Source organism: Caretta caretta, chromosome 3 (assembly GCF_965140235.1).
Source record: "Caretta caretta isolate rCarCar2 chromosome 3, rCarCar1.hap1, whole genome shotgun sequence".
In the NCBI taxonomy this organism is placed as follows: Eukaryota; Metazoa; Chordata; order Testudines; family Cheloniidae; genus Caretta; species Caretta caretta.
In genome coordinates, this window is record NC_134208.1 from 163,483,359 (window position 1) to 163,508,597 (window position 25,239).

Below are 25,239 nucleotides of genomic sequence, written 5' to 3' on the forward strand. Positions count from 1 at the left end.
AGGCACAGGACAGGCCCATAGCAAGAAAACCTCTCTCAAAGACCTTGCAATCTACATAGACAAGACAGACAAAAGGTGGGAGAAAAGACAATTTTCCTCAATTTAAAGATAGAGAATTTAAACACAGAGGCTGGAATTTTCAAAAGAGACTAAGAGATGGAGACAATTAACTTCAATTACTCCCTTAGATGATTACCCAGATTTAAAGTGTGTCTCAGACCCTGAAATCTCACTACTTTTATTTTCCCGAGGTCAGATGGAAAATCTAACAGTACAATGAGTGTGTATGTGGAACATCTCCACCCCACTCTCAGAAAAAAACACCTGCTCTTCTTTAGCCGTCTCCAGGCCTGCAGGTATAACACAGGAAAGCCAGATCAAAGAGACTGTGCAGACAGCCATTCAAAACAATGAATTCTGCAGCCAGGGCAATGAGTCACCAAGGAAAAATAAACAGTGACCTTCAAAGAGCAACACAGGGCTGGGCCAAGAAATATGCAGGCTGAATGGTCCTGGCTCCACCTCTCAGGAGCTCAACGGCAAGAGTCAATTGGCCATGACGTCAGAAGTTCCCACATTAGAAGTTTTTTCCAACCTGAAATATTTAGTCGTATAAGCATAGAACAAGGAGTCAGGCACTCCTGAGTTCTAATTCCATCTCTGACTTATGCTACTCCTGTGGCCTCAACCTCTTTGCTTCAATTTCCTCAACCGTAAAATAGGCTTGAAACAGCATGTCCTTTGAGAGTGCCTGAAGATTAGTAGATATTTGTACAATGTTCTGAAGATGTAATGAGCTAAATAAGTGCTAAATATGATGCGTAAATGCATTTGTTACCAAGTTCTGCCATTACCAAACATTTCACAGGACCTTTGTTTTCTCATGACTGAACTCCTCTGAAGCAACCACAGCAGTAGAGAAGATACAACGTGTAACGATTTGTGTTGTCTAGATGCTTATTGAAATAAGAAACTACATTGCCTTTAGAGAACTCAAAACTTACATTCTTCAGAAGCCCTCTAAATATGAAGAGGCCAGATAGACATAGCAAAGTAAGAATAGGATAGACATTGTTGACTGGTATTTAAATTCCAATGATATATGAGCAGTTCAAAAAACAAACAAACAAAAACCTTACATTTAATTTGATGGGACAGAGTACCCAGCGAGCCAAATGCTGCATACGTTTGCACCCACAGCACCCCAATGAATTCAAAGCAGTTTTACAGGTGTGACAGCCTAATCTGACCTACCAAGGGCTAGATCCTGCAATGCACAGAGTGCTCTCAACTCTGAATGAAGGTCAGCTGAGACCTGGGGTTGCTCAGCACGTGTAGAGATTGCTTGTCAAACTTGCAGGATGGAATCCAATGGGAACCCAAAGTGAGAGGCTCTCTCAGAAGCCTAAAAAAAAAAAACCCCATAAAAAAAACCTTACCTAAAATTATCTTATTCTTGCTGATGCCATTTTTAACCTCATCATCAATCACGTTTGTAAGCACCCGACACATTGAGTCAATGGTTTCAATGTGTTCTGGGCACTCATTAGATATCTTCCATCTGTCAAACCACACAGTGGAGAGGGCCCCTCTCATAGGTGTATACGGTCTGGGGGAAAAGAAAAGAAAGGTTGATTAAAAATGTCTGAGAACAAAGGCATTCAGTATAACCACGGTAAATAACAGACAATTTGGTGACTGACTGGAAAAGGAGAGGAAGAATCAATTAATTGTGTCTCAATTCTAAATGTGTCTAATTTAAACGTTATTCACCACTAGTTATACAAAGTCTCTTTGTACATCAAGGACTATCCTTAAAGGGTGAGGACATATAGAAAACTGTTTAAAATACAAATGCAAGTTTCAATCAGCACAAGGTCATGGCTATATAGTTTCATATACTAAGTCTTTTAGCTCACAATCCTGCCAACAGATCTGCAGGTGTGACTCCTATTCCTGAGCATACTTCCTGATGAAATAAATGGGAGTAAGGGGTCAATACATTCTGATCTATTGTCTATGGGTTGCAAAATCCTCAGGTCACATATTATGTGTGTGTCTTGGGGGGTTCTGATTTTATATCAGGAATAAGGCTGAGATTTTTTCAAAACCACCTTAGGGATTCAGAGGTGCAATTCCCACTGAAAGTGATGGGAGGCTTTTGTGATTTTTTATTAATCTTCCAGGCACCTATGGAAATTTCAGAGAGAGAGAGAGAGAGAGAGAAAGAAAAAAAGAAAATGAGTGAGTGGTGAGAGATAGTTTATCTTAATAATCCAGATAACTTTATAAATAAGGTTGAAAAACACAATTTTGCTTATCTTGTCAGCGTGCAGGTTGAAATTAGAGATGTAATTACACTTTTCTTTGCAAGACTGTAGTGTCAAATTAGTATCATAAATACCTTACATACACTGTCCAAAACTCAAATAATCAAGGAAGTTGCAATTCAAAGGAGACTTTTTTTATGATGATGAATTGACCCCTAAAATCCCCAGAAAGATGATCTAATTGTCTTACAATGGTAACAATTCAATACCAAACCTACTGCACTGAGGTCACTGTTTCATGTCAAGGGGTCAAAACCAAGACCCCTAAAATCCTTAATTGCTACGTTTAATCAAGAGGCACATTTTTCACTCTAAACTTAAACTCAGAAAAGCTCAGATCAGATTACAATAGTTGCCTACAAACAGACAGCCTTTGATAAATTTGTCTGGCTGGGAACCCACTGAAAATGAAAATGAAGCCTTCAGTCTTTTATCTGGATTTTCTCACTACTAAGGTTTAAACAAAATACCACTAACAATTCCAAAAATGCTTAATGAAGCAGCAAATTCTGCCCTTATTTATACCATGGGGTTTGCACATGTGTGAAGTAGAATTGTCTATTTCTAAACCAGAGAGACTATGACACTCCAGAACCCTAGTTATGCACCAGGACCCCATTTTGCTAGCCACTGTAAACACAGAACAAAAGACAGTCCTCGACTTAAACAGCTTACAATTTAAGTATAGGCACTTAGACACTAATAGGGTGATAAGTAATAGTCAACATCGATTTGTCAAGAACAAATCATGTCAAATCAACCTACTTTCTTCCTTTGACAAGGTTACTGGCATAGTGCTGTAGACATGATTTATCTTTATTTTAGTAACGCTTTTGACACGGTCACCAGGTGGGGGTGGAGCTTGGGCTTCAGCTTCAGCCCTGGGCCCCAGCAAGTATAATGCTGGCCCTGGTGATCCAATTAAAATGGGGTTGTGATCCACTTTGGGGTCCCGACCCAGTTTGAGAACCGCTAGTCTAGAGAAAAGAAGACTGGGGAGGAGGGGCAGGGGTTGATAACAGTCTTCAAATATGTTAAGGGCTGTTCTAAAGAGGACTTTGATCAATTGTCCACTTCCACTTCAGGCAGGACAAGTAATGGGCTCAATTTGCAGCCAGGGATATTTAGGTTAGGTATTAGGAAAAAAACTTTGATTATAAGGATAGCTAAGCACTGAAACAGACTTCCAATGGAGATTGTGGAATCCCTGCCCATGAAAGTTTTAAAGAACAGATAAGACAAACACCTGTCAAGGATGGTCTAGGTTTACTTGGTCCATCCTCAGTGAAGGGGGATGGACAAGATGACTTCTCAAGGTCCCTTCCAGCCCTTATATTTCTATGATTCTATAAGTGTATTACTATACACTTTTCACAAAGTGATCACTCCATACCTGAGCTCTCAGTCCTCATCCTCAAAGGAAACCTGCACAACATTTTCAAAAGACAAACCTAAGAGCTTAAATTCATAACTCTGCTAGACACCATAGGCTGACTCCGTGGGTGCTCCAGAGCCGGGATGGAGTGGTGGGGTGGGGTGGGGCTGTGACCTTGAGGAAAGGGGTGGAGTGGGGGCAGCGCTGGGGGTCGAGCACCACCTGGCACAACGGAAAGTTGGTGCCAGAGCTAGACACTAAAAATCATGGACTGAATAGGGACACTGGATTTATGGCTTATTACAACAATCTGTCCCACTACTAATCTGTCCTTTTTTGTCCTATGACTGCAGAGGTATTAACAGACCACACCACCTTAAAAGGTCCCTTAGAATATGTACTAACTACCTATGCTAAACAATCTGTTCTACCTTGTATTTCGCTGTGATGCTTGGAGTACCTTTCTCAGACCTGAAGAAGAGCTCTGAGTAGCTCGAAAGCTTGTCTCTCTCCTCAGCACAAGTTGGTCCAATAAAATATATGACCCCACCCACCTTGTCTTTCGGATAGGCAAACAGACAGATGCAGGAATATAACATGTCTATACAACCCAGATCTAGGCACTGATTCAGAAAGCACGTTTGAGTTCCACTGCCTTTAATTTGCTTAATTCAAAGTTAATCATGTATTTAAAGAAATATTGCTATTAAAACACATCACTTATCAGGCCTTAGTTTGGATTCCAAAGGATAAATAGTGATTGTCTATTAAAATAAAGGAAGATCAGCAGACAGTATTCAATACACAGAAGAAGCTCAACTGAAATCTATTTAACAAATTTTGTTCTTTTCTTCTTCCATTAGGGATTTTACCATTGCTATTGATTTTACATGGAAGGCACTCAGATACTATGAGGAGTCGGAGTATAAAACAATTTGGGATAGATATTATCCAAGTACTGGTTACAGGCCCTTTCTCAAAAACCTTGGCATCAGTGCTTATGGTAAGCACTGCTATTGACAGTGGACCAAATGCCAAGAGACTTCAGCTCCTAGAACTAATGGATTAATACATAGGTTGTTGGGGAAAAAAAAAAAACATGTAAAAGTTTTTTAAAAGAACTTTGTCCTATGGTAGCAGGATTGCCCCCGCATTTACATGGAAAAGGTGTGCGTGGATATTGCTGAAATATCCACAACAAATTTAGTGGTATACAGCTTTGCAAGAGAAACTAACAGATACTTAAAAACACAAAATAAAGAAACATAACCACACAACACAGCACCTTTTGTTTGACTTTCCCCTATACTGTTTGTTAGCACAACAAACCTTTCAAAGTTGGAAATATGTCCCCATCCCCTTTGATTCTGTCTCCCTTATTTGGCAAATGATTTAATTTATCAGCTTAGTGGTCCCTTGCTCTCAAGTGGGGAGGGAGACCACTCCGCCTCACTGTGGCAGGAAGCAGCAGGCAGGGCCAAGCAGCTTGTAGCCTCCTAGCAGGGACAAACAACCATTAACTGTCTGAAGCTCTAGCCCCCTTGGGCAGGGCAGTAAGCAGTCTTTAGGCCAGAGTCTCCAGGCTAAGGCTGACACCAATCAAGAGTCTAGGGCAGCAATGAACAGTCTATAAGGGAAGCTCTGGCCTTCTGGGTTGGGCAGAGCAGGGAGCAGGCTTTTGCCTAAGTGGAGTGCCCCACCGATCGGTCCTGGGGCTGGTTTTGAATATCATCTTCATAATGATCTGGATGATGGGATGGACTGCACCCTCAGCAAGTTCACAGATGACACTAAGCTGGGGGGAGAGGTAGATATGCTGGAGGGTAGGGATAGGGTCCAGAGTGACCTAGACAAATTAGAGCACTGGGCCAAAAGAAATCCGATGAGGTTCAACAAGGACAAGTGCAGAGTCCTGCACTTAGGACAGAAGAATCCCATGTACTGCTACAGGCTGGGGACCGACTGGTTAAGCGGCAGTTCTGCAGAAAAGGACCTGGGGATTACAGTGGACGAGAAGCTGGATATGAGTCAACAGTGTGCCCTTGTTGCCAAGAAGGCTAATGGCATATTGGGCTGCATTAGTAGGAGCATTGCCAGCAGATCAAGCGAAGTATTTATTCCCTTCTATTCGGCACTGGTGAGGCCACATCTGAAGTATTGTGTTCAGTTTTTGGGGGCCCCAATACAGAAAGCATTTGGACAAATTGGAGAGAGTGCAGTGGAGGGCAACAAAATGATTAGCGGGCTGGGGCACATGACTTATGAGGAGAGGTTGAGGGAACTGGGCTTATTTAGTCTGCAGAAGAGAAGAGTGAGGGGGGATTTGATAGCAGTCTTCAACTACCTGAAGGGGGGTTCCAAAGAGGATGGAGCTTGGCTGTTCTCAGTGGTGGCAGATGACAAAACAAGGAGCAATGGTCTCAAATTGCATTGGGGAGCTCTAGGTTGGATATTAGGAAAAACTATTTCACTAGGAGGGTGGTGAAGCAGTGGAACGGGTTACCTAGGGAGATGGTGGAATCTCCATCCTTAGAGGTTTTAAAAGTCCAGCTTGACAAAGCTCTGGCCAGGATGATTTAGTTGAGGTTGGTTCTGCTTTGAGCAGGGGGTTGCACTAGATGACCTCCTGTGGTCTCTTCCAATCCTAATCTTCTATGATTCCTGGCTAAGGCAGCCAACACACACAGACTCTAGGCCCCCCAGTCTCTTTGCTGGGGCAAGCCACAAACAAAGCACAGGCCTTCTGGTTTAGGGGTGAATAGACCACAAAACCAAAGGTGGGGTTGGCAGCAGAAGGGTAAGGGGACCTGGGCCCACGCTACTCCACCAGGTCCCAGCTAAGGGCCCTAACAGTGACAAAACTGGAGCAAAGTCTGGTTTCCCTGGGCTCCTTCCTACCCCATTCCAGGTGCTGGGCTCCACAGTCCAAAGGTGCTCCGTCTCCTCAAGGTACAGGGCTGATGGCAGTCCCAACAACTCGTGCCCAGGATGGGTCTCCTGCGGGGGCAGGGAGCTGCACAGCGCAGTTTCAATTCCAGAGTGCCGCAGTGGGCTGGAGACATCTGCCTCCTTCCATGGCTCCCACTCAACTTTATCCTTCCTGCCCCGCCCTGGTACTTCTGGTGAGGGGGGAGAGGTGGGGAGGATTTGGCTCCTCCCACCAGGCAGTGTGTAGTGGTCCCTCGTTCTCAAGTCTGGAGGGAGGTCACTCTGCCTCACTACACTTACTAATCAGGAATTACAGCCTTGTAGCTAAAGAATGAATCAGGAGAATCAGATTCTGCCACAGACAGAATCTGGGTGACCATGGGCAACTCACTGAAGCTCTCTATGCCTTTATCACCCAATCTCTGGAGTTGAGATAATGCCACTTACCTATATCACAGAGGTATTGGCAGGCTAAATTAACTGATCTTTAAAGAAATGTGCACTGAGATCCTGAAACGGAAGGTGCTATAGATGCAAGGCATTTATTATTTCCCCATGCAGCCTCAAAAATCCCTAATTTTGATGATGCCATTAACAGAAATGTGAATAACTGTGAGAAATCAGTCACATATTTGTAAGCCACTCCACTTTTAACTCTCTTTTCACAATTACTGTGTTGTGTGTATGTACCTGACATGACAAAAACCTAGGCTGAAGACATGGGAAGATTTTTGTGTCATTAAACCAGAATGGTAAAAACATATACTATATTATTAATTCTCTTATCATAGTGCCTCGTGGTCACAATCCAGCACCTCACTGAGCTAGGTGCTGTGTATATAAAGAACAAAGAGAGCGCACAATCTAGGTATAGGACTAGGGACAACAGATGGATACAGGCAGATGGACAGGGGACTACAAAGAAACTATGGAATATTTTAATATATTATATATGTTTGCTATAACTGAAGATGGATTTAAAATTAAAGATTTTGAATCATGGTAAAATCCATAATGTAATATGACTGTAGGGTTGATCAAACCTGGGATTAAGGGTCTTAACATGCATCTTTATAAAGCCCCAGTGAAGGAGATGGGAGACTGATCCATTTAAAGAGCACAGGAGCAGACCCTCAAATGGATTGCCAGAATATATTCTGTTGTCACAAAGATGTCCTCACAACTAAATTTAGTTTCTCAGAAATACAATAAAAAAATAACTCACATAAAAGAATCTTACTTTTCAGCTTTAACAGTACATCCTACTGGCACATCTGTTTTAGTCATTCACCTTGTTCCTTAAATAAATCCCTTTACTAACCAATATAATACAACTCAGACATTACCACTGTAAACAAATATGTTTGGCAAGGAACTATCTGCACAGCTCCAAGAATAGAGCACAAAATTTTTTCTTTGTGGTTTAATTGTATGAAAAAAAGAACCCCATGTTACAGTAACATGAGGAGGTTGCCCTGAAATGTAGGGAAAAAAAAAAAAAACCCAAGGAAATTTAGAGTGCACTGAAAATTCAGTTCAACACTGATCCTCACCTGACATCATTGCAACAAGGCTCTGAAGCAAAGCAACTCCATGCTTGCAAGCTGTGTGATCAGTTAAGGACAGCGTCAGACCACATTGTCTGTCTTAACTTAGGTTTTCTTGCCTTTGAGAGTTTAAATCAAACCCTTACCATTACTCCCAACAGATTTTTGTGGTTCAAGTTTGTTTTTTTTTTAAATGGCTTTTAAAGTAAAGGCCTCATGTCCCCGTAAGCTCTGTTTTTGAAACTCTCTGAATACAAATTTATGGTCTACTAGCAAATGTGTTTTAAAATGTGGATTTACTTTCTGTAGTGATTTTTTTAAAACAGAAGTTATATGAAGTACTTTGGAGCACATGAAAGACTCAACCCTTTAAAAGAAAAAAAGCTTCCTCCTGATCAATTCAACCTCAAAACTCTGGCTTGTTTAAAGAACATAGCCTACCTCTCTCCCTCCTCCTCTCCCCAAACAAGCATTACAAATGCAACATTATACAAGTTGAACTAACTCTAAACACTAAAAAAATGGGGGAGAGATAAACAGTGCTAAGGAACCCCAGGCACCCCGTAAATGGAATCTTTAAAATGCTTCTAAACGTCTTCACATCTCACCTGCATTGTTTTGTCTGAATGGATTAAAGGGATTTTTTTAAGTGTGCATTTTTTATTATAACTGCTTGTTCAGAGGAATATATTAGGGACTGAATCTATGCTAATCCATAATTTCAAGATAAGAATTCAAAATAGAACACATGGATCCAGGAATCTGAACGTATTGTATAAAAAAGAAATGCATTATGAAAACCTGTGACTGACTGACAACCACAGCGACTCACTTTAATCGTTTACATTTTTATTTAAACACAAAGGTAGTTGTCATGCAGATTAAGGGCCAAATTCAAAGGTAATGCATGAAGAAGTGTAAATTAGACATCCTTTAAGTAATTTAGAAATACTTTAGTAATGTGTAAATCTAAGCTGGTGTAATTTATACACCAATGTAGGAAACATAAGTGAAAGCAGGGAGGTAATTTACACCTTTTGCAGCTCTCTGGAGAGTAGATTAAACCAATTTAGACTCCCTTACACCTGGGTTGACTTAAGATAAGTAGGTCTAAATGAGTTTAAATCAATGGAGTGGGAGTCTAATTTATACCATTTTAGGTATCACCTTTAAATTAGTCCTGCAAAATGTCATTTGGAAAATATTGTTAACATAAAAATAACGCAGTATTATTGGTACTGTATTGATTAGTTAATAAATACAGTTAGTTGCACTTGCACAACATAAAACTTAAAAGATTATGTGAAAAAATCAATCAGCAAAAGCCTAATTATAGCAAGAAGGTGGATGCCTCAGGTAAGCAGGGTAAGATAAGATGGCATATCATTAATTTTAAATGTTCCTGGTACAGAAGTGCAGTCTAATCATGGATTATCAGCTCCACTCTCTGTGTGACTAGCACTCTGCTGATGAAATCACACATGCTACAAACCCAGGTAGAAACCTGGAGCTGGCCTGGAAAGGGCAAGTACTAGCTATACCTTTTTCAGAAGTTTTTAAAATGTTATAATGAGAGCTTGCTGATGTGCCACATGACATGGGAGCTGGGACTCTGTTGTGGAGCTAAGAACCCTGTACAAAGAAAGAGAAAGGTAAACTTTAAAGTTAATAATATGCTGATTCTCCCCCCACCCCCTTTATTCTGATTGGGGCTCTGTACAAGACATTCTAATGCTGGATTTTGTTGGCTTACATTTATATGCAAGAAAGATCACAGGCAACAGAGCAGGGTGCCAGATAAAAGTGTTTAAAGCTCTAGGGTGAAATCCGGGCAGTGTTGAAGTCAATGGATGCTTTCCCATTGATTTCAACGGAGCCAGATTTCACCCCTAGTGCCAAATTTTTTGCTGGTTCAATTTGACTCATTGCAGTAATTTCCAGCAGCAGAGAATTTGGCACATAGTTTTAAATCTGTTTATTTTTACTTATTTAAATTCAATCTACTTGAACCTTAAGATGAATAAATTTATGAGAAAAGAGGGGGAAAAAACTTTTTATTGCCCTTTTTTCCCTAGTTTAACTTTTTAAACTATTTAGGATGAGTTGTGCAAACCCTTACACTCATGAATAAAGGCACTCAATGCATATAATGGTTTGCAGGATCAGGCTCTCTGTTTAATACACTTGGTTAAAAAAAACTACACATTATTCCTGTATCAAAATCCTAAAGCCCAGGGTACATTTCATGCCAAATTTATACGCCCCTCAAAAACAGGATTTATTTTAGAAACATGGACACAAACACATTGCTATTGTTAACAGGGCAGCCTTACGGTGCCATACCGCACCAATAGTTACTGAATTAGATATGTGTCAGGAGAAGTTCAAGAAAATTAGACTTGAAAGTATACTTAAACAAAAGGGGGAAAAGAAAAGATTGCCTATATACATATCCAATTTTCAAACACTTCTAAACTAGGACCCCTCGCCATTAGCCCTGACTCATGCATGCTGTCCAACAGAACTCAGTGGGCCAGATTCTGATTGGTTACATTAGTGCAATCTATACTGGAATTGCTCTGGATTTACACCAGTATAAATGAGAGTAGAATGTATCAGTTGGAGTACTTATGTAGCAAGAATTTAGAAGGCTATGGGTATTTTTGTTGGGGGAGGGGAGAATCTGATTACCTTATACACAACTCCTGACAATTCTGGCTATTAAATCTTTTTTCCACTGGATATAATTTTTGCCTGAGAGCAAGGGGACACACATACACTGGTTTTATCTTTTTAAAAAAATCACTCTTATTTTAGACTAGACACAAACAATATTGAAAAAGGAGGAAAAAGCTTTTAATCTCACTTTTGCAAACCCTTCCTGTTTCACAGCTAATCTCTGCTAATGACTGGAAGATCCACTGCACATTAATAAAATACTATGAATTAGTGAATTCTTTTTTTTTTAAGTCAAGTATAGTACATAAAAATTGTTTAGCTTTAATTGTATGAGAATCCTTCTTAGCCTACCAGTAAATGTTTGACAGTACAGTCTGTAAAAGTATTGACATTTTAATAATTTGAGGCTTCACTGGGATGCTATGGAAACAAGGTGCACCTTTCCATAAGCAACACTCCCTTCCAAGTCAGAACAGAATATACTTAGGCAGGAAAAAAATCAAATGCACAACTACAAAAGGGTCAATAACTGGTAATCCTGCTGAAAAGGAGCAGGGGTTATTGTGGATCACAAACTAAATGCATCAACAATGAAAAGCAGTTGCAAAAAAGGCTAATATCATTCTGGGGTGTCTTAACAGGAGCGTCATATGTAAGACCTGGGAGGCAATTGCCCTGCGCTACCCAGTACTAGTGAGGCCTCAGCCTGTCTCCAGTTCTGGGTGCCACATTCTAAGAAAGATAAGGAGAAACTGGAGAGTGTCCAGAGAAGGGCAACAAAAACGATAAAAGGTTTGGAAAACCTGACCTATGAGGACAGGTTTAAAAACTGGGCATGTTTACTATTGAGAAAAGATGACTGAGAACAGTCTTCAACTATGCGAAGGGCTGTTATAAAGAGGACAGAGACTGTTCTGCACATCCCCTGGAAGTAGGACAAGTAGTAATCAGCTTAATTGGCAAGGGAGATTTAGGTTAAATATGAGGAAAAACCTTTTGCTTATAAGGATAAACACCTTGGATAGGCTTCCAACGGAGGCTGTGGAATCCTCGTCAGCGGAAGTTTTTAAGAATGGGTCTGACAAACACCTGTCAGGGATGATCTAGGTATACTTGATCTTTCCTCAGAGCAAGGGATGGACAAGTTAACTCTCGAGGACCCTTCCAGCCCTACATTGCTATGATTCTATAACACAGACCTATGTACCACTTAAGTCTCATTCATATCTTAAAATATAGCATACGTGGGACTTTAAGTGGAGATGCACAGACCTCATACAGGCCCTCTACAAAGTGGTGAATTAACCTTTAAGTATTTACTGGCAAGTGGAGTAAGGCGATTAGGAATTTTTGGCAAGAGTTGTGTGGTTTGGAGGGAATTAGTGGGCCAATATCTGCTTTTAAATAACTGCAGCAGTTTAAATCCCAAATAACTCAGCTGTAGCATCTTTTAGAGGTAGTGGAAAAACAGATTAAGTCTATAGGATGCTACATTGGAGTTACTCGGAATTTGTATCACTGCAACAGAGCACTGTTCTGCCCAGCGAATTTTATACCATAGTATTATTTTATTGTTCTGGATGTTTCGGTCTGCAAAGCACATCAATTTTAAAAATTTCTACACAATTGTAGTATTTACTATTTGAGTTCAAATGGTCTTCTCAGAGACCACCTCCACCCGAGTGTCCTCCTATTGGTGACTGTAAACCCACGGTCATTTTGCTGAATGAATATGGCCAGGGACATACCAGAAACTCTATTTGGAGCACTGGAAGGCACTCCTAAGCCATGCTCTGAAGTTCAGAATGGCAGCTTTCCAGAACTGGTGGCAAACAATGTAGAAGGGATTGGCAGATGACATAGGGACTCAACAGGCTAATCACAATGAAAAAAACCTAACATTTACAATGAGAAAAATATAATGAAAGCTTTAAAATAAATAATGTAACATACATCTCAAACCCCCATAACTTGCTGGGAAACAATATGAATAACGCTGCAACAGCAGAATTCTTACCCATTCCCAAGGTGGAGATAATAGGTTTACAGCTGCACGGGGAAAAAGTTGAAATGAACAGAAATGGGAGGAAGAATGCCACTAGAGTATGGATTAAGGAATAAGGAACCTGAGACAGAACCGTTATTATACACTGCTTTTCCCCCCTCTAGGTACCTGCTGGGCAAAGATGCATTCACTGTATGCATGTATTTCATATGGGTATGTTATCCTGAACATTAAACGGTTCACGTACTTGCTGCAGCACGTAAACCACAAAGGATACATGAGAAATGAAATGAAAAGATATTCAATTTGCAAAAATATGCTTTCTCCATGTTGCAGAATAGTGGTATAGTGTAAACTCCAAGATAGGTCTTGATATCTATGTGGTCAGAATAAAGAGAAACAGCTTGACAATATCTGAAATCCATCTATGTGTCCATCAGAATCCCACTTCTACAAAGCTCCTTTGTTTTAAATTTATGAATGAGGTTAGGGCTCATGAAACTGAGGGATTAATAACATTTGCTTGAGCCAAACATAGTACGAATAGGCACGGTGCATGTTCCCCCTTACAGCTCTGCCAATCCATCTCAATCTTGACCTGCAATACTCCTGCTGCTTTTCCAATCCTAGGCCTCTCACAAGCAGAGACTGCTGCCAATGTAGCTGAATGGTGCCAAACTGTCTGGGGTTTTTGTGATGTGGCCAGATGGGGACTAGTATGAAATGAAACTCACCTCCACTCAACAGCAAAGTGAAGATTTGAACCCAGGTGAAAGGCTGGAACACTAGCCCGCAGTACTGAACAGCCTTTAGCAACCATATACTTCCAACAGAGGAAGGACAGTGTATTGTGCAAAATGTGTAACACTCAAACTATGCAGAGCGGTCTGTTGGCCATGAGAAGATATGCTAGTGGATGTCAAAAAGATCCACAAAATAGTCCAAGTTGTCTATTTACAGTTTACTTTCTGACTTACAACGGGAAAGACTGTCAGAAGGGAATGCTAAACAGCGCAAAGAATCTTTGACCTAGATTTTTCAAGAGAATTATAAAGGCAAGGTATATTTATTAAAACAAGTAGAGCCTCAATAGTTTTAACTTTACCACGTTAGCTGCTGCAATGCCAATTTAAACTATCACTTTCTATTTTTTTTTTTTTAAAGCTAAACTGGGTGGTATTCAGTTCTCCTGATTTAGATAGTCAATAGAAACCGAATGTTTAAGTCACAGTGGTAGCAACTGAAACAGTATTTAAAGCTGCAGCCGTGCTGACCCAAATAAAGAAGAAAAAAAAGGAAACTCTTTGCCTTTAAAACTGTGAGTGCAGAAGTGGCTTTAAGTATTGCATCAGCTACTAGGGCTACAATTTAAACCCCTGGTTTTTAATTAAAGCATGTGCATCAACATTACTGGGGGGGAATCCTAATTCAACCGCGTTTAACAATTTAAATCTGGCTACAGAGACATCAATGGTGGAAGAACACTAAAAAAGAAGTTAACTGAATGTTCCATTAAAATAAAACGACAATCATCTTTTTCAATATTTTAAGCTTATACAGAGATAAAACAAAATGCTTCTAGGAAAAGTGAAAAACTAAAAACAGAAACTTGTAAAATGATTTGGCCTCAGCTACATGTCTGTGCCTTCTGGAGTCCATCCCATTAATCTTCCCCCAACTTCTTTGCAGCCATTACAAAATTATCCACTTCTTATTTTATTAAATTAGGGTTTTATAAATGGATGTATTTCTTTCACATTAATAAACAGGGGCCCACATGCTCTCTGTATCAGAGCATTTGTTAGTATGTTAGAAAGTAGTGTTAGATAACATATATAAAATATTTTCATCTTTTGAAAAGGAATAATGCAAGAACTGAAGTCTTAGACTGACCACAGACTAAGTAGTTTGCTCTGGGACCTGACAGCTATTGCACTGCCTTTATAAAATTTGGTGCAATTTAATGTCAAGAACAAAAGCCAAACAGGAATGTGGCTGAAGTACTTGTCATTGGAAGGGTTTGTTTTGTTTTTTAAAAGAACATTAAAATGAGGCACTGCATGGCTCCAAAGACTGGTGACAAATAAAAAAAATTTAGCGCCACATCAGTAATGACTGAAGCTATCATTGGATGACTGTTTGGTAGTACATTCCCACTTCTTAAAGGACAAGTGACCAATTAAAAAAATCCACCATGTCACTAATTGGCAGTCATCTTGGTAGTCACAACAGATACAACAAGGAATGAGGGCAAAATCCTGCAAGGTGCTCAGTGCCCTCAACTGGTGTCTTCAGTCAACTTCTTCATTCAAATGACTTTTTTATTTAATCATCTTCTGATATCAACATGTCTTTCGACACCTGAAGCCAGAAAGCAGTTGAGACCGTCAGCACCTCAAAGTGAAATACCCCAGCAGATACATTGGTAAGGACGTACAAGGAAGTTGTTGTCCATGTTATACTTGTTCTGGGGATAGAAGGCCTTCAGTCTCCAGGGTGGTTAATCTAGTTTCTTATACCAGAATTATTTCCATATACGTATATATATTTTAAAGTAAAACAAATGTTAAAATTATACTTTGTTTTTAAGCAACTGAGAGCCAGCCATATTATACAGACTTTTTTTTTTTTTTTAAAAGCAGCCAACTCAGATATTTGAAGGCGGTCAGCTCCCATTACAGAAGAGTGTAATTAAAAAAAATGATAATCTTTCTCCGGGTTTTTTAAACCTTCTATAGAATAACAGAATTATATCCCTTCTGCAGACTAGCTAAAACAACTATAACAACGGATATAATTTATTTACCATCTTATCGCTTTAATCCCTATTATATAAGGCTTTTCCCTGAAGAGTTTTACTCTTGGGGGAATTCTGCGCCACTGCTGCACAGCAGAAAAATCCCCCGCAGATTCTCTTTACCTTCCGCAGAAAATGGTTTCTCTGGGGAAGCAAAGAGAAGCTGCATCAGTGCTCACTCACTCCTCCCTGGCAGCTCAGACATGTCTGTTTGGGCTGCCAGGAGAGAGGTAAATCACTGGGCGGAGGGAGGTCTGGGGATGCCCTGGCTGCCCAGGGATGTCTCAGCTGGGTGGGGAAGCGGGAGGAGGATGGAGATGTAGTTCCCCCTCCCCCTTCCCTTCCTTGCACAGAGCTGCTGGGGCTGGGTTATATCCACCAAGCCCCACTCCCTCAGCCCTCCCCCCGAGCCCTAACCACCTTCACCTGGACTCCCCTGCAGAGTCCAATTCCCCCTGCACCTAGAACCCCACACCAAGCGCCTGTGCAGCCAGATTCCTCCTCGTACCCAGACCCCCCGCAAGCTGCCCACACCCAGACTGCGCCACACAGAACCCTGGTACTCTAGAGGGAATTCTGTGCCAAAAAAATTGAAAAATTTAAAATTCTGCAAAGTTCTGCAAAATAACACAGTAACATAATAGCAATGTAATCACACCATTTTCAATTATTTTGGTAATTTATTTCAAAATACTTGTCAGCAAACATTTGAAAATGGTTTGATTATATTGTGTTATTTTAACAAATAAAATAAGCAGATTTTTGCCGAACTTTAAAATATTTTGAACAGAATTTTTAATTTTTTTGGTGCAGAATTCTCTCAGGAGTAGTTTGCCTTGTATCATTCCTCAATCAACACTAAATATTTTTATATTTTAAAAGTTAATCAGGCAGAATGAATATGTTTTTAGGATTTTATTCTGGAGTATGTTCTTTGGTTGCTCCAAAAGAGTTCGGTCTATGATAGTTGGTGAGTTAAGCCCCAATAACTCCTATAGGAAATAGGAGGGGGAAAAGCAATTATTTCAGTGCTGGGATAAAACAATTTAAAAAAATTCCAAGACAGCATGATAAAAATTATACAAGTTCTACTGCTTGTCAGGTCCCTTAAAAAATTCAGGCAACATTTATAGGCATGCCTAACTTCTGAAGCTTCTTTTTGCTTTTAATCATTAGGGTCAAAACTGCCAATAAGCGTTATGCTCTGATGCACAACTGTGGATTGCTAACCTCCACAGAACTACTTGGATGTCAACAGAACTCCACTCAGACACAACCATCCCCTCATAGGTTATCAACCATAGGATCAGGGCCTCAGTGTACCTGGACAGTACCACTGGGTAATTTAAGGCCTGATTTTCAGAGGTACTGAAAACCTTAACTGGTGCTCAGTACCACAGGAAAAAGAAATCAGTCCATATATTTAGGTTCCTACATATGGATGGAGGAGCCTACCATTTGTCATTCCAATTTGACATTTTTGGCCTTGATTTTTCTCTTCTATGGAAAGAGGGAAGAGAAACCATTACAGACTTTACAAAGTATATAACATGCATTAGATTTAAACACCAAAATAACAAAAACCCATACTGGCCAAGCAAAAGTTATTTACATTGTAACCAGTAAAGCATACTTTTACAAACTTCCTTTGTTTGTATATAGCCCCAAACAGTGGCAAGCATTACTGTACTTAAGCGCATCTGTTTTATTTCACTGTGTCAGTTAATGGTGCTTAACAGGAACAAGGGGGCTGTAAAGCAATATTCTATAATGTACTTCTCAGTTACCAATCAAAGACAAATGCACTACAGGTATTTTTCTTTGGATATATCCCTTTCACACAAGGAGAACAGAATGGAAAAATCCTGCTAAAAGCTGCAAAGTTGAATCAAATCATGCTTGACCTTAGTTTGCTTTGGAAAAGAATAATTAGAGTAAACTTGACTGAAACCGGGCAACTAATTATTCATACCTTTTACGTTACAATCTAGGCTCTTTTTTTACATGTCATCTTTATTGATACGCTACAATCTGTGTCCAAGTAAAAAAAAAGCTCCTTGGTAAATCATAACATGTACTGATTTAGTCATTTACAATGTTGCCTATAGCTGTAGTTATCTACAAAAAAATAAAATAATAGGGCAAGATTGTGGCTTTGGATATGCTGGAATGGGAAAGTGGAACTTTAGTGGCCAAATAGATGTGGCCTGAGGCATTTTGCCCACATAGGACACACACAGGAAGGCTGAAGGAGGAACATTACAGAAGTTAATTCTAGCAAACCTGCATCTACTGCCAATATTCATGCAGAGGATGGAGCCTCTTGGGCCCCACGGATAACGCTAGCTGCACACTTAGCCTAGCGTCAAGGGAGCAGTGTCTTGTTTGAATAAAATCATGCCCATAGTGGAGCTGACCTATTGAACTACCTCCCTTAAATCTCTCCATAAAACACACTTCTTCCACAAAGATTTTCAGCAATGTCCTGGGCAAGTTTTCTCCACAACCCTGAGTTGCTCTCATCCATATACAGTGAGTCAGTTATGTTGCATGCATAATAACTAGACTGTAAACTCCTTGGGTCAAGGACTGCTTCTATATAGATATGTGAAGAGCAAAACAAAATCTCGACTGTCTTTTTGTCTGTGTTTGTACAGAACCTAGCACAATGGGGTACCGGCCCATGATTAGAGTTCCTAGGTGCTACCGTAATACATATTATTATTATTAATAATAATTCTTGTTTTTGTACCACCTGAACCAATTCAATGAAAACTCTCTCAAACTTCTGGTCCTTGAAAGCAAACACTAGATGTCACAAACCCCACCCCATATATATATTTAGGACAAAAGCTTTAAACATTGGTACCTAAAATAAATACTTCAATCCATATTTAGGCCCAGACTCAGAAAAACACTTACACATACGCTTCAGTCTCACTGACTTTGATGGAAGTTCTTTCCTGAATCAGGTCATCAGACATTCAAATAAGTGGCCTGATTTTCAGAGATAAGCCAAACGCCTCTGAAAAATCAGGCTATTTATTTAGATAGCTAAATATAGATTTAAGTGCCTAGCTTTAGGCAGTCAAGTCTGAAAATGCTGGCCCTAGCTTGTAAGCTCCTTAGGGCAAGTACCATTAGCTCCCTCTATTTCCTGTAAAAAGAAAAGGAGTACCTTTGGCACCTTAGAGACTAACCAATTTATTTGAGCATGAGCTAGTACTTGTGGCACCTTAGAGACTAACCAATTTGAGCATGAGCTAAGTGAGCTGTAGCTCACGAAAGCTCATGCTCAAATAAATTGGTTAGTCTCTAAGGTGCCACAAGTACGCCTTTTCTTTTTGCGAATACAGACTAACACGGCTGTTACTCTGAAATCTATTTCCTGTATGCCACAAAGCACATTGTGGCACTTTACTATGACTAAACAAATAATAATGGGGCTTGCAAACGCAGGCACCTGCGATGAGGAAACTGGACTCAATTTTTATTGATTCTGTACCCAATTATTCTAAATTAAAAACCAAATCAACCTTGTGATTCAAATGTTTTAATTTCCAGTGCTGTCACCAATAGCTGAAGATGATCCTTGCATTGCTCCTAATTATATATTTATTACAAGGCAAATACTCCTACCAGTCACACAGGACTACTGTTCGTCAGAACCAAAGTGTGATATTATGTATAGTGAAATGTTTGGTTAATTCTGGTAATAGATTTATGGGAACAATTATAGGTATGGAGGTAGCCTAGAATATGATTTAATAAAACCTGGTTACAGCATGTCATAGAAAAATCCCTATCTATATTATTCTTGTGAAGTATTCAATTGTAATGCGGACAGGGCTTTAATGTGAATTAGAAGTGTGTGTCCTACATAAAATCTCATGCATTTAAAAATAGGATCCTGAGGTTGCAAAGCATTACTGAGCTCCAAGTATCACCAAAAAAAGGACAGAAAGAATTGCAAAACAAAGCACTACCTGTACCCAAAGGTATAAGAATATTTTCACAACAATGATTTTGTCAGAAGATTAGAGGAATTTAGTCTTAGTAGTAAAAGGCATTGCACAATACCTGGCAGGAGCTGTTGGATAAATTACTTTTATATGCTGGAAAACCAAATCCTGATTCAGAACTTGTTTGATCCACGCTCTTACTCCGGGGCCAGTGTCACCTGCAAAACACAAACACACAGGAAATGTTATTCCACATATTTATAGGCAGCACCATACAATGCCAAAAATATTTATACCTGAAATTCACTTAATTTACAAACTCGATCCTGCAAGCTGCTCAGCAACTTCTGAAAGTACTGAGAACCCTCAGCTCTCTTTGAAATCAGGACGTACTCAACACCTGTTTGATCACACTCTTAAAGGGGCTACATACTATTGCTTTTATAAACATTTTGCTACAGCATTACTGCCATTGATTTCCCAGTTGGCCACAAAAATCTTGTGTCCTTATAACCTAGATAATTATCCACTGACAGTAAAGTGATAAAAAACCCACAGGGAAATGCAAGAAAATACAAAGTAAAAAACAATCCAAAAAGCTTGTCAGTTGATGTCCTCTTAAAAAAGATGCATTTTATTATTTTCTTCATTTTTTTAATTACAAAGGTTTTAAATGAACAGTCCTCAAAACGTAGTTGAAAATAATAACTGTATAATTAAATATGATGTTTTTATTAGAAATAGAGTTCAACTAAAATCTCAGATCCAAATTCCCCTGAACTCTTGGTAAAAAGGAGTTCAAAATATGAACCCAGATCCAACCACCTGGCTCCTAGAATTATGACAGGCTGCTCAAAATCCTAAATCCAAACCAGTCCCTTTCTTGAGAGTTGGCTGAGATCAGGGTCTGAATTTTGTGGCTCTGGCCGACACCCAACAACAGTTGAGTCCGTGATCCTACAAGCAGGTGTCCACATGCGTGGATCCTTGCAGATTCAATGTATTCAAAGTGTCTCACAAACATTCATCCATTTTCTCCTCCTTTAAAGCTCTTATCTTCAGCGAACATCTGCAGTGTTCTCAATGTATAACTCGAGTTTTGCCTTTAACCAACGCTCATCCACACACACAAAAATGTCTAACTTGGAGTTAAGTGTTTCTTTAAATTGGAGCTAGCTGACCAGTCAGGAAAGTGGGTTGAAGCTCTAGTGGTACTGACACTCCAGCAAATAAACAACGGGGAAGCGGCATCTTGAGTTACAGAAACTGATCAGCGGCGAATCCAATTGCTCTGTACTACTAATCCAAATCACTGTGTATCTGAAGTATTGTTTCACAGTATAGTCATTCTCAATGGAGCCAGGCTAACCTGAGTGGGGTAACTCCATTGTATTCACTAAAGGTAACTGTTGCAGTGAAGACAAGCCCTCAAGTGGAAAAGGCTTTTTATTGCTTTAGGTTTCAACAAAGAAAGCCCCGAGATATTATTTACAAAATAAAATGTAAATAAATACTACGGGATTATGCTTCAGTTAATGAATGGAAGGCAAAAGGACCCTGTCCTGCTACTGCTTACTGCCAAGCACAAAATGTACCACGAATGGCCCTATTTATGTCAAATCGTAAATAACTCACAGCAGTAAGTGCTAGTCTCAATAGTCTTTCCAGGATTGGGCCCAAAAATTTTACAGTGTTTATTTTGACTTTGTCATTTTTTTAAAAAATCTATATACAAATTAAAGACATAACTAGGAGCCCATTGTGGATTTATTCCTGCAAACATGCTCATGAGTAACTTCAATCATGTGACTAGTGTAGGCTGGAATCGAAGCAAATCTCAACAGTCAAATTTGGAACATATGGGTTGTCTGTCTAAGATACAGTATTAACAAAATACTTTTAAAAGCTTGAAAATAAAATTCCTTTCCCTACATATATCTTTCCTTCATTAGAGAACGTAATCCTTGATTCTGCAAATCAAAATTAAGTGTGAATGCTTATAAGCATTTGCCAGATTGGGGCCATAGATCTTCATATGTTTTCTCTGTGATACAGGAGATATCATCACATCTCCCCTTTCTTTACTGCCATTTCATGAGCTTTGAGTGTCAGCAGGAGCATGCATAATGCTGGGAGCCAGGGCTTGTATACACTACCACTGTATTTTCCACTGAATGCATCCGATGAAGTGAGCTGTAGCTCACAAAATTTTATGCTCAAATAAATTTGTTAGTCTCTAAGGTGCCACAAGTACTCCTTTTCTTACTACCACTTATGTCAGTATAATTTATGTTGGTAAGGGTGTGAATAAGCTCCTCTTTCCCTCCCTCCCCCCCGAGCGACTTAAGTTACACCGACCTAAGCTCCGGTATGGACAGTGCTATGGCGGTGGGAGAGCTTCTCCTGCCAACATAGCTACTGCCTCTGGAGAAGATGGTTTTATTATGCTGACGGAAGAGCTCTCTCCCGTCAGCATAGAGCATCTTCTAGTGTAGACCAGCGGCTGTAGCACTTCTAGTGCAGACTAGCCCTTAGTCTGTTTGAACAGCTTGCAGAAGACTCATTAGTTAAGAAACTTTGATCCTCATGTACCAACTGCCATCATCGCCCTAACATTGTCATAATTACCAGGGCTCCCATTTGGATGCAACTAATTTCTGTTACATAAAAAGCACACATCAGAAAGTGCTGGACTTCAGACATTTTTACATACTATTTTAACACTATCTTCTCTTCTGAACAGTACTAAGAAGAATGAATAATGCACAACCAATTCAGTTTCAGGGCCCTATTTCAAAGCCTGAGGCTAAAATCAGCTAGCTGTGATACCGATTGCTACCTTTTCCTTTTAAAATAAAAACACAAGTTTTAATTTCCCTTTCAACCATGAGCGGCCAAACTTCTCCAACCCTCCATGTGTCTCTCAGACACATACACAGAGTTGAGTAGCTGTCTACAAAATGATTACAGATTTAAGGCCTGACTCCAGTGTCTTAAGACCACCGCTTTTCTTGCTGAACTACTATATTGCTTGATGCTAATACTGGATTTACTGCATGGGGAGTTCTCCACTACCTTCCCATTCAATCTGGGGTCAACTCATCTTTGTATTACAATTAACTGGTGGCAACCATTAAGGAAAAAAATGGATAGCTCAGTGGTTTGAGCATTGGCCTGCTAAACCCAGGGTTGTGAGTTCAATCCTTGACGGGGCCTTTTAGGGATCTGGGGCAAAAATTGGGGATTGGTCCTGCTTCAAGCAGGGGGTTGGACTAGATGACCTCCTCAGGTCCCTTCCAGCCCTGATATTCTATGATTCTATGGATTCTATGGATTAATGGGATTGCTACTGAGCTGTTGCTCTGTCCAGAGGGCAACAATGCAGTATAACTAAGATAACTGGCTACCCCTGCTTTGGAACCCACCCTGCAGAACTGTTAAATAAAACCAGATAAAAGAGCACTCTTACTTTTCCTTACAGCTCCATTGTAAATATTATGAGTAGAGTTATAACAATAATGAAAAATTGTACAGTACTTAAACCACTTGTGGAATCAACCTCTAACCAATCTTCCCCCACTTTCTAAAAAATAAGAGGAAATTATTTCCTCCAGCGTTAAAGTATTAGAGTTAATAGGAGAAGCTGAGCATATTGTATTAACTCCCCTTCATTGGTATGCTTTGTGAAATCAAAACAGTTTTGACAGTTCTGGTTTAATAAACTAAATTCAAACTGGATTATAAAAATAAAAACACATATGAATACTTTGTCAAATCAAATATAAACATCATGATTATATATATATATCAGTAAAATAACTTTAAGAGATCTAACTCAAGCACTGACAGATACTTGTAGACACCACAACAGAATGGATTCCTAAAGCCTCAATCCATCAAATCCTTACGCATACCCTTAATTAATTAGAGAGAGTCAATTTCAAGATTACATTTCCACCTGATGTAAAAATATTAGGGTAAAAAAAAATAGCAAGCAATACCTAAAATGACTATAACTTATAGTGGAGGAAATATTTTTTCAGTTTGTTCACTCTGTGAAATTAAAAGCATTTTTTCATATAGTTAGTTTAAATATTTCACCTGTGTGGTCAGGTATGAACTGGGTTGGGGATTTCAAAAGAATTTACATGATACAGCAGCACCAGTCCCACCGATTTAGGCACTCTTGAAAATGTCACCCCGATCCTGTACATTTTTGTGCACACAAGTAATTTTTTACTTATGAAGGTAATCCCCAGCATGAATTCAGTTATCCATACACCTAAGGCCTTGTCTAGACTAGGATAAATATTATATTTGCTAACACATGCCTTTAACTCACATTGAACTGGTCAAGTTCAAGCTGAGGAGAAGCCTCAGCTTTATGTGTGCACGTTAAAATACATCCCACCTTGTCTACACTAGACTTTTCAAATGCCTCAGTTAGGATGTGTTAGCTACCACACCTTTTATCCCAATCTAGACATGGCCTAAGTGTTTGCAGATCTGTAGCCTTGGTTTCCCTGTTATTTGTGTGCAGACTGCAGCAGGGGGGAGAAAAAAACATTTTTGAAAGGGGAGGAAACTGTGGGTGTAAACCCACATAAACTAGCATGGGAATTTGGGTGCAGGTACAGAACTTCAAACTCATTTTAACTCCGTTTTTGAAATCGTCTAGATTTCAAACCGACAGAGTCCCTCTACTGCCCCTATTGCCATTTTACAGGTGGAGAATAATGAGGCATGGGGGGGGGGGTCAAGGGGTCTGCTTTTGAGCCCGTACTCACACCAGTGATCTCATTAAAGGTAAGGGTGCCACTCGCCTCAGTAAAGCCCTGAGCCTCCAGCCTAAATTCAGGATGGTCCATACCTGTGCACTAACGACTACAACACACCCCTAAGGCCCCAGCCCGGCGCCTCCCCTGCAGAGTGGGCCGCCGTGGCTCGCCCCAGCCCAGCGGCCCCCACCCCTGCAAAAAGCAGGGTCCCCGGGCTCGCCCCAGCCTAGCGCCCCCCTGCAAGTGCCTCGGGACATAAAGCCTTGAGGCCTGCACCTGAGCCGTGCAGCAGGATCACCGAGGCGCTGTGCCTGCCCGCCGGGGACACAACGCTCCGCTGCAGCGCGGCCATGGCCGCGGCTCCCCTCCGCCAAGCGCCGGGCGGGCGCTGCTTCCCGTCCCGCGCCGGCGCGGCTCGCTCGCTGTCTGTCTGTCTGTCTCCGCCCCGCCGGGGAGGCCTTCGCGTGGAGCTGGCGCGGCCGTGCGCCAGGCTGCGGGTTGTGCGTGAGGCGCGAGCCAGGGGCGGGCCTGGGGAGAAGGCGGGTGAGCTGTGGAAGGCCTGAGGCCTTCCCTCACCCGGCCCGCTGGAGCTGGAGCCCCCCTCGTCCCTTCACAGTGCTTCCCAGCAGCTCCCCTACAGAGCCCTCCCCCCAAGGCGAGTGTGGCTCAGGCAGGGCTGTGCCAACTTTGCCTATCGCCATCAGCTCTGGTTTGATCTGAGGTCCAGCTGCATAGGCACCAATGCCCGTGGGACCCTCCATAGCTTGCCTAGTCACGTAGGGGTGCCATCTCCTCCCTGGTACAAAAAACAACCCCCACCAGCCATCTGGGATGAGCC

General features: G+C 40.6%; 1 protein-coding gene across 3 annotated transcripts in view; it reads right to left on the bottom strand.

Annotated features, from left to right (window-relative positions):
• The window catches only part of LYPLAL1 (lysophospholipase like 1), a 38,924-nt gene extending 14,041 nt beyond the window's left edge, over positions 1 to 24,883 (bottom strand). The window contains exons 1-6 of one of the 3 annotated variants that reach the window (XM_048843206.2): positions 19,742 to 19,841; positions 13,142 to 13,240; positions 12,877 to 12,957; positions 9,722 to 9,812; positions 2,115 to 2,190; positions 1,440 to 1,609 (exon numbers count right to left, since the gene is read on the bottom strand). In XM_048843206.2, coding sequence (XP_048699163.2) covers positions 1,440 to 1,609; positions 2,115 to 2,190; positions 9,722 to 9,779 — 304 coding nt within the window. In that variant the 5' untranslated portion in view covers positions 9,780 to 9,812; positions 12,877 to 12,957; positions 13,142 to 13,240; positions 19,742 to 19,841. Of the gene's footprint in view, positions 1 to 1,439; positions 1,610 to 2,114; positions 2,191 to 9,721; positions 9,813 to 12,876; positions 12,958 to 13,141; positions 13,241 to 19,741; positions 19,842 to 24,677 lie in introns of those variants that run through there. The other 2 variants (XM_048843205.2, XM_048843207.2) reach the window with 2 other exon arrangements.
• Positions 24,884 to 25,239: the final 356 nt, after the last annotated feature.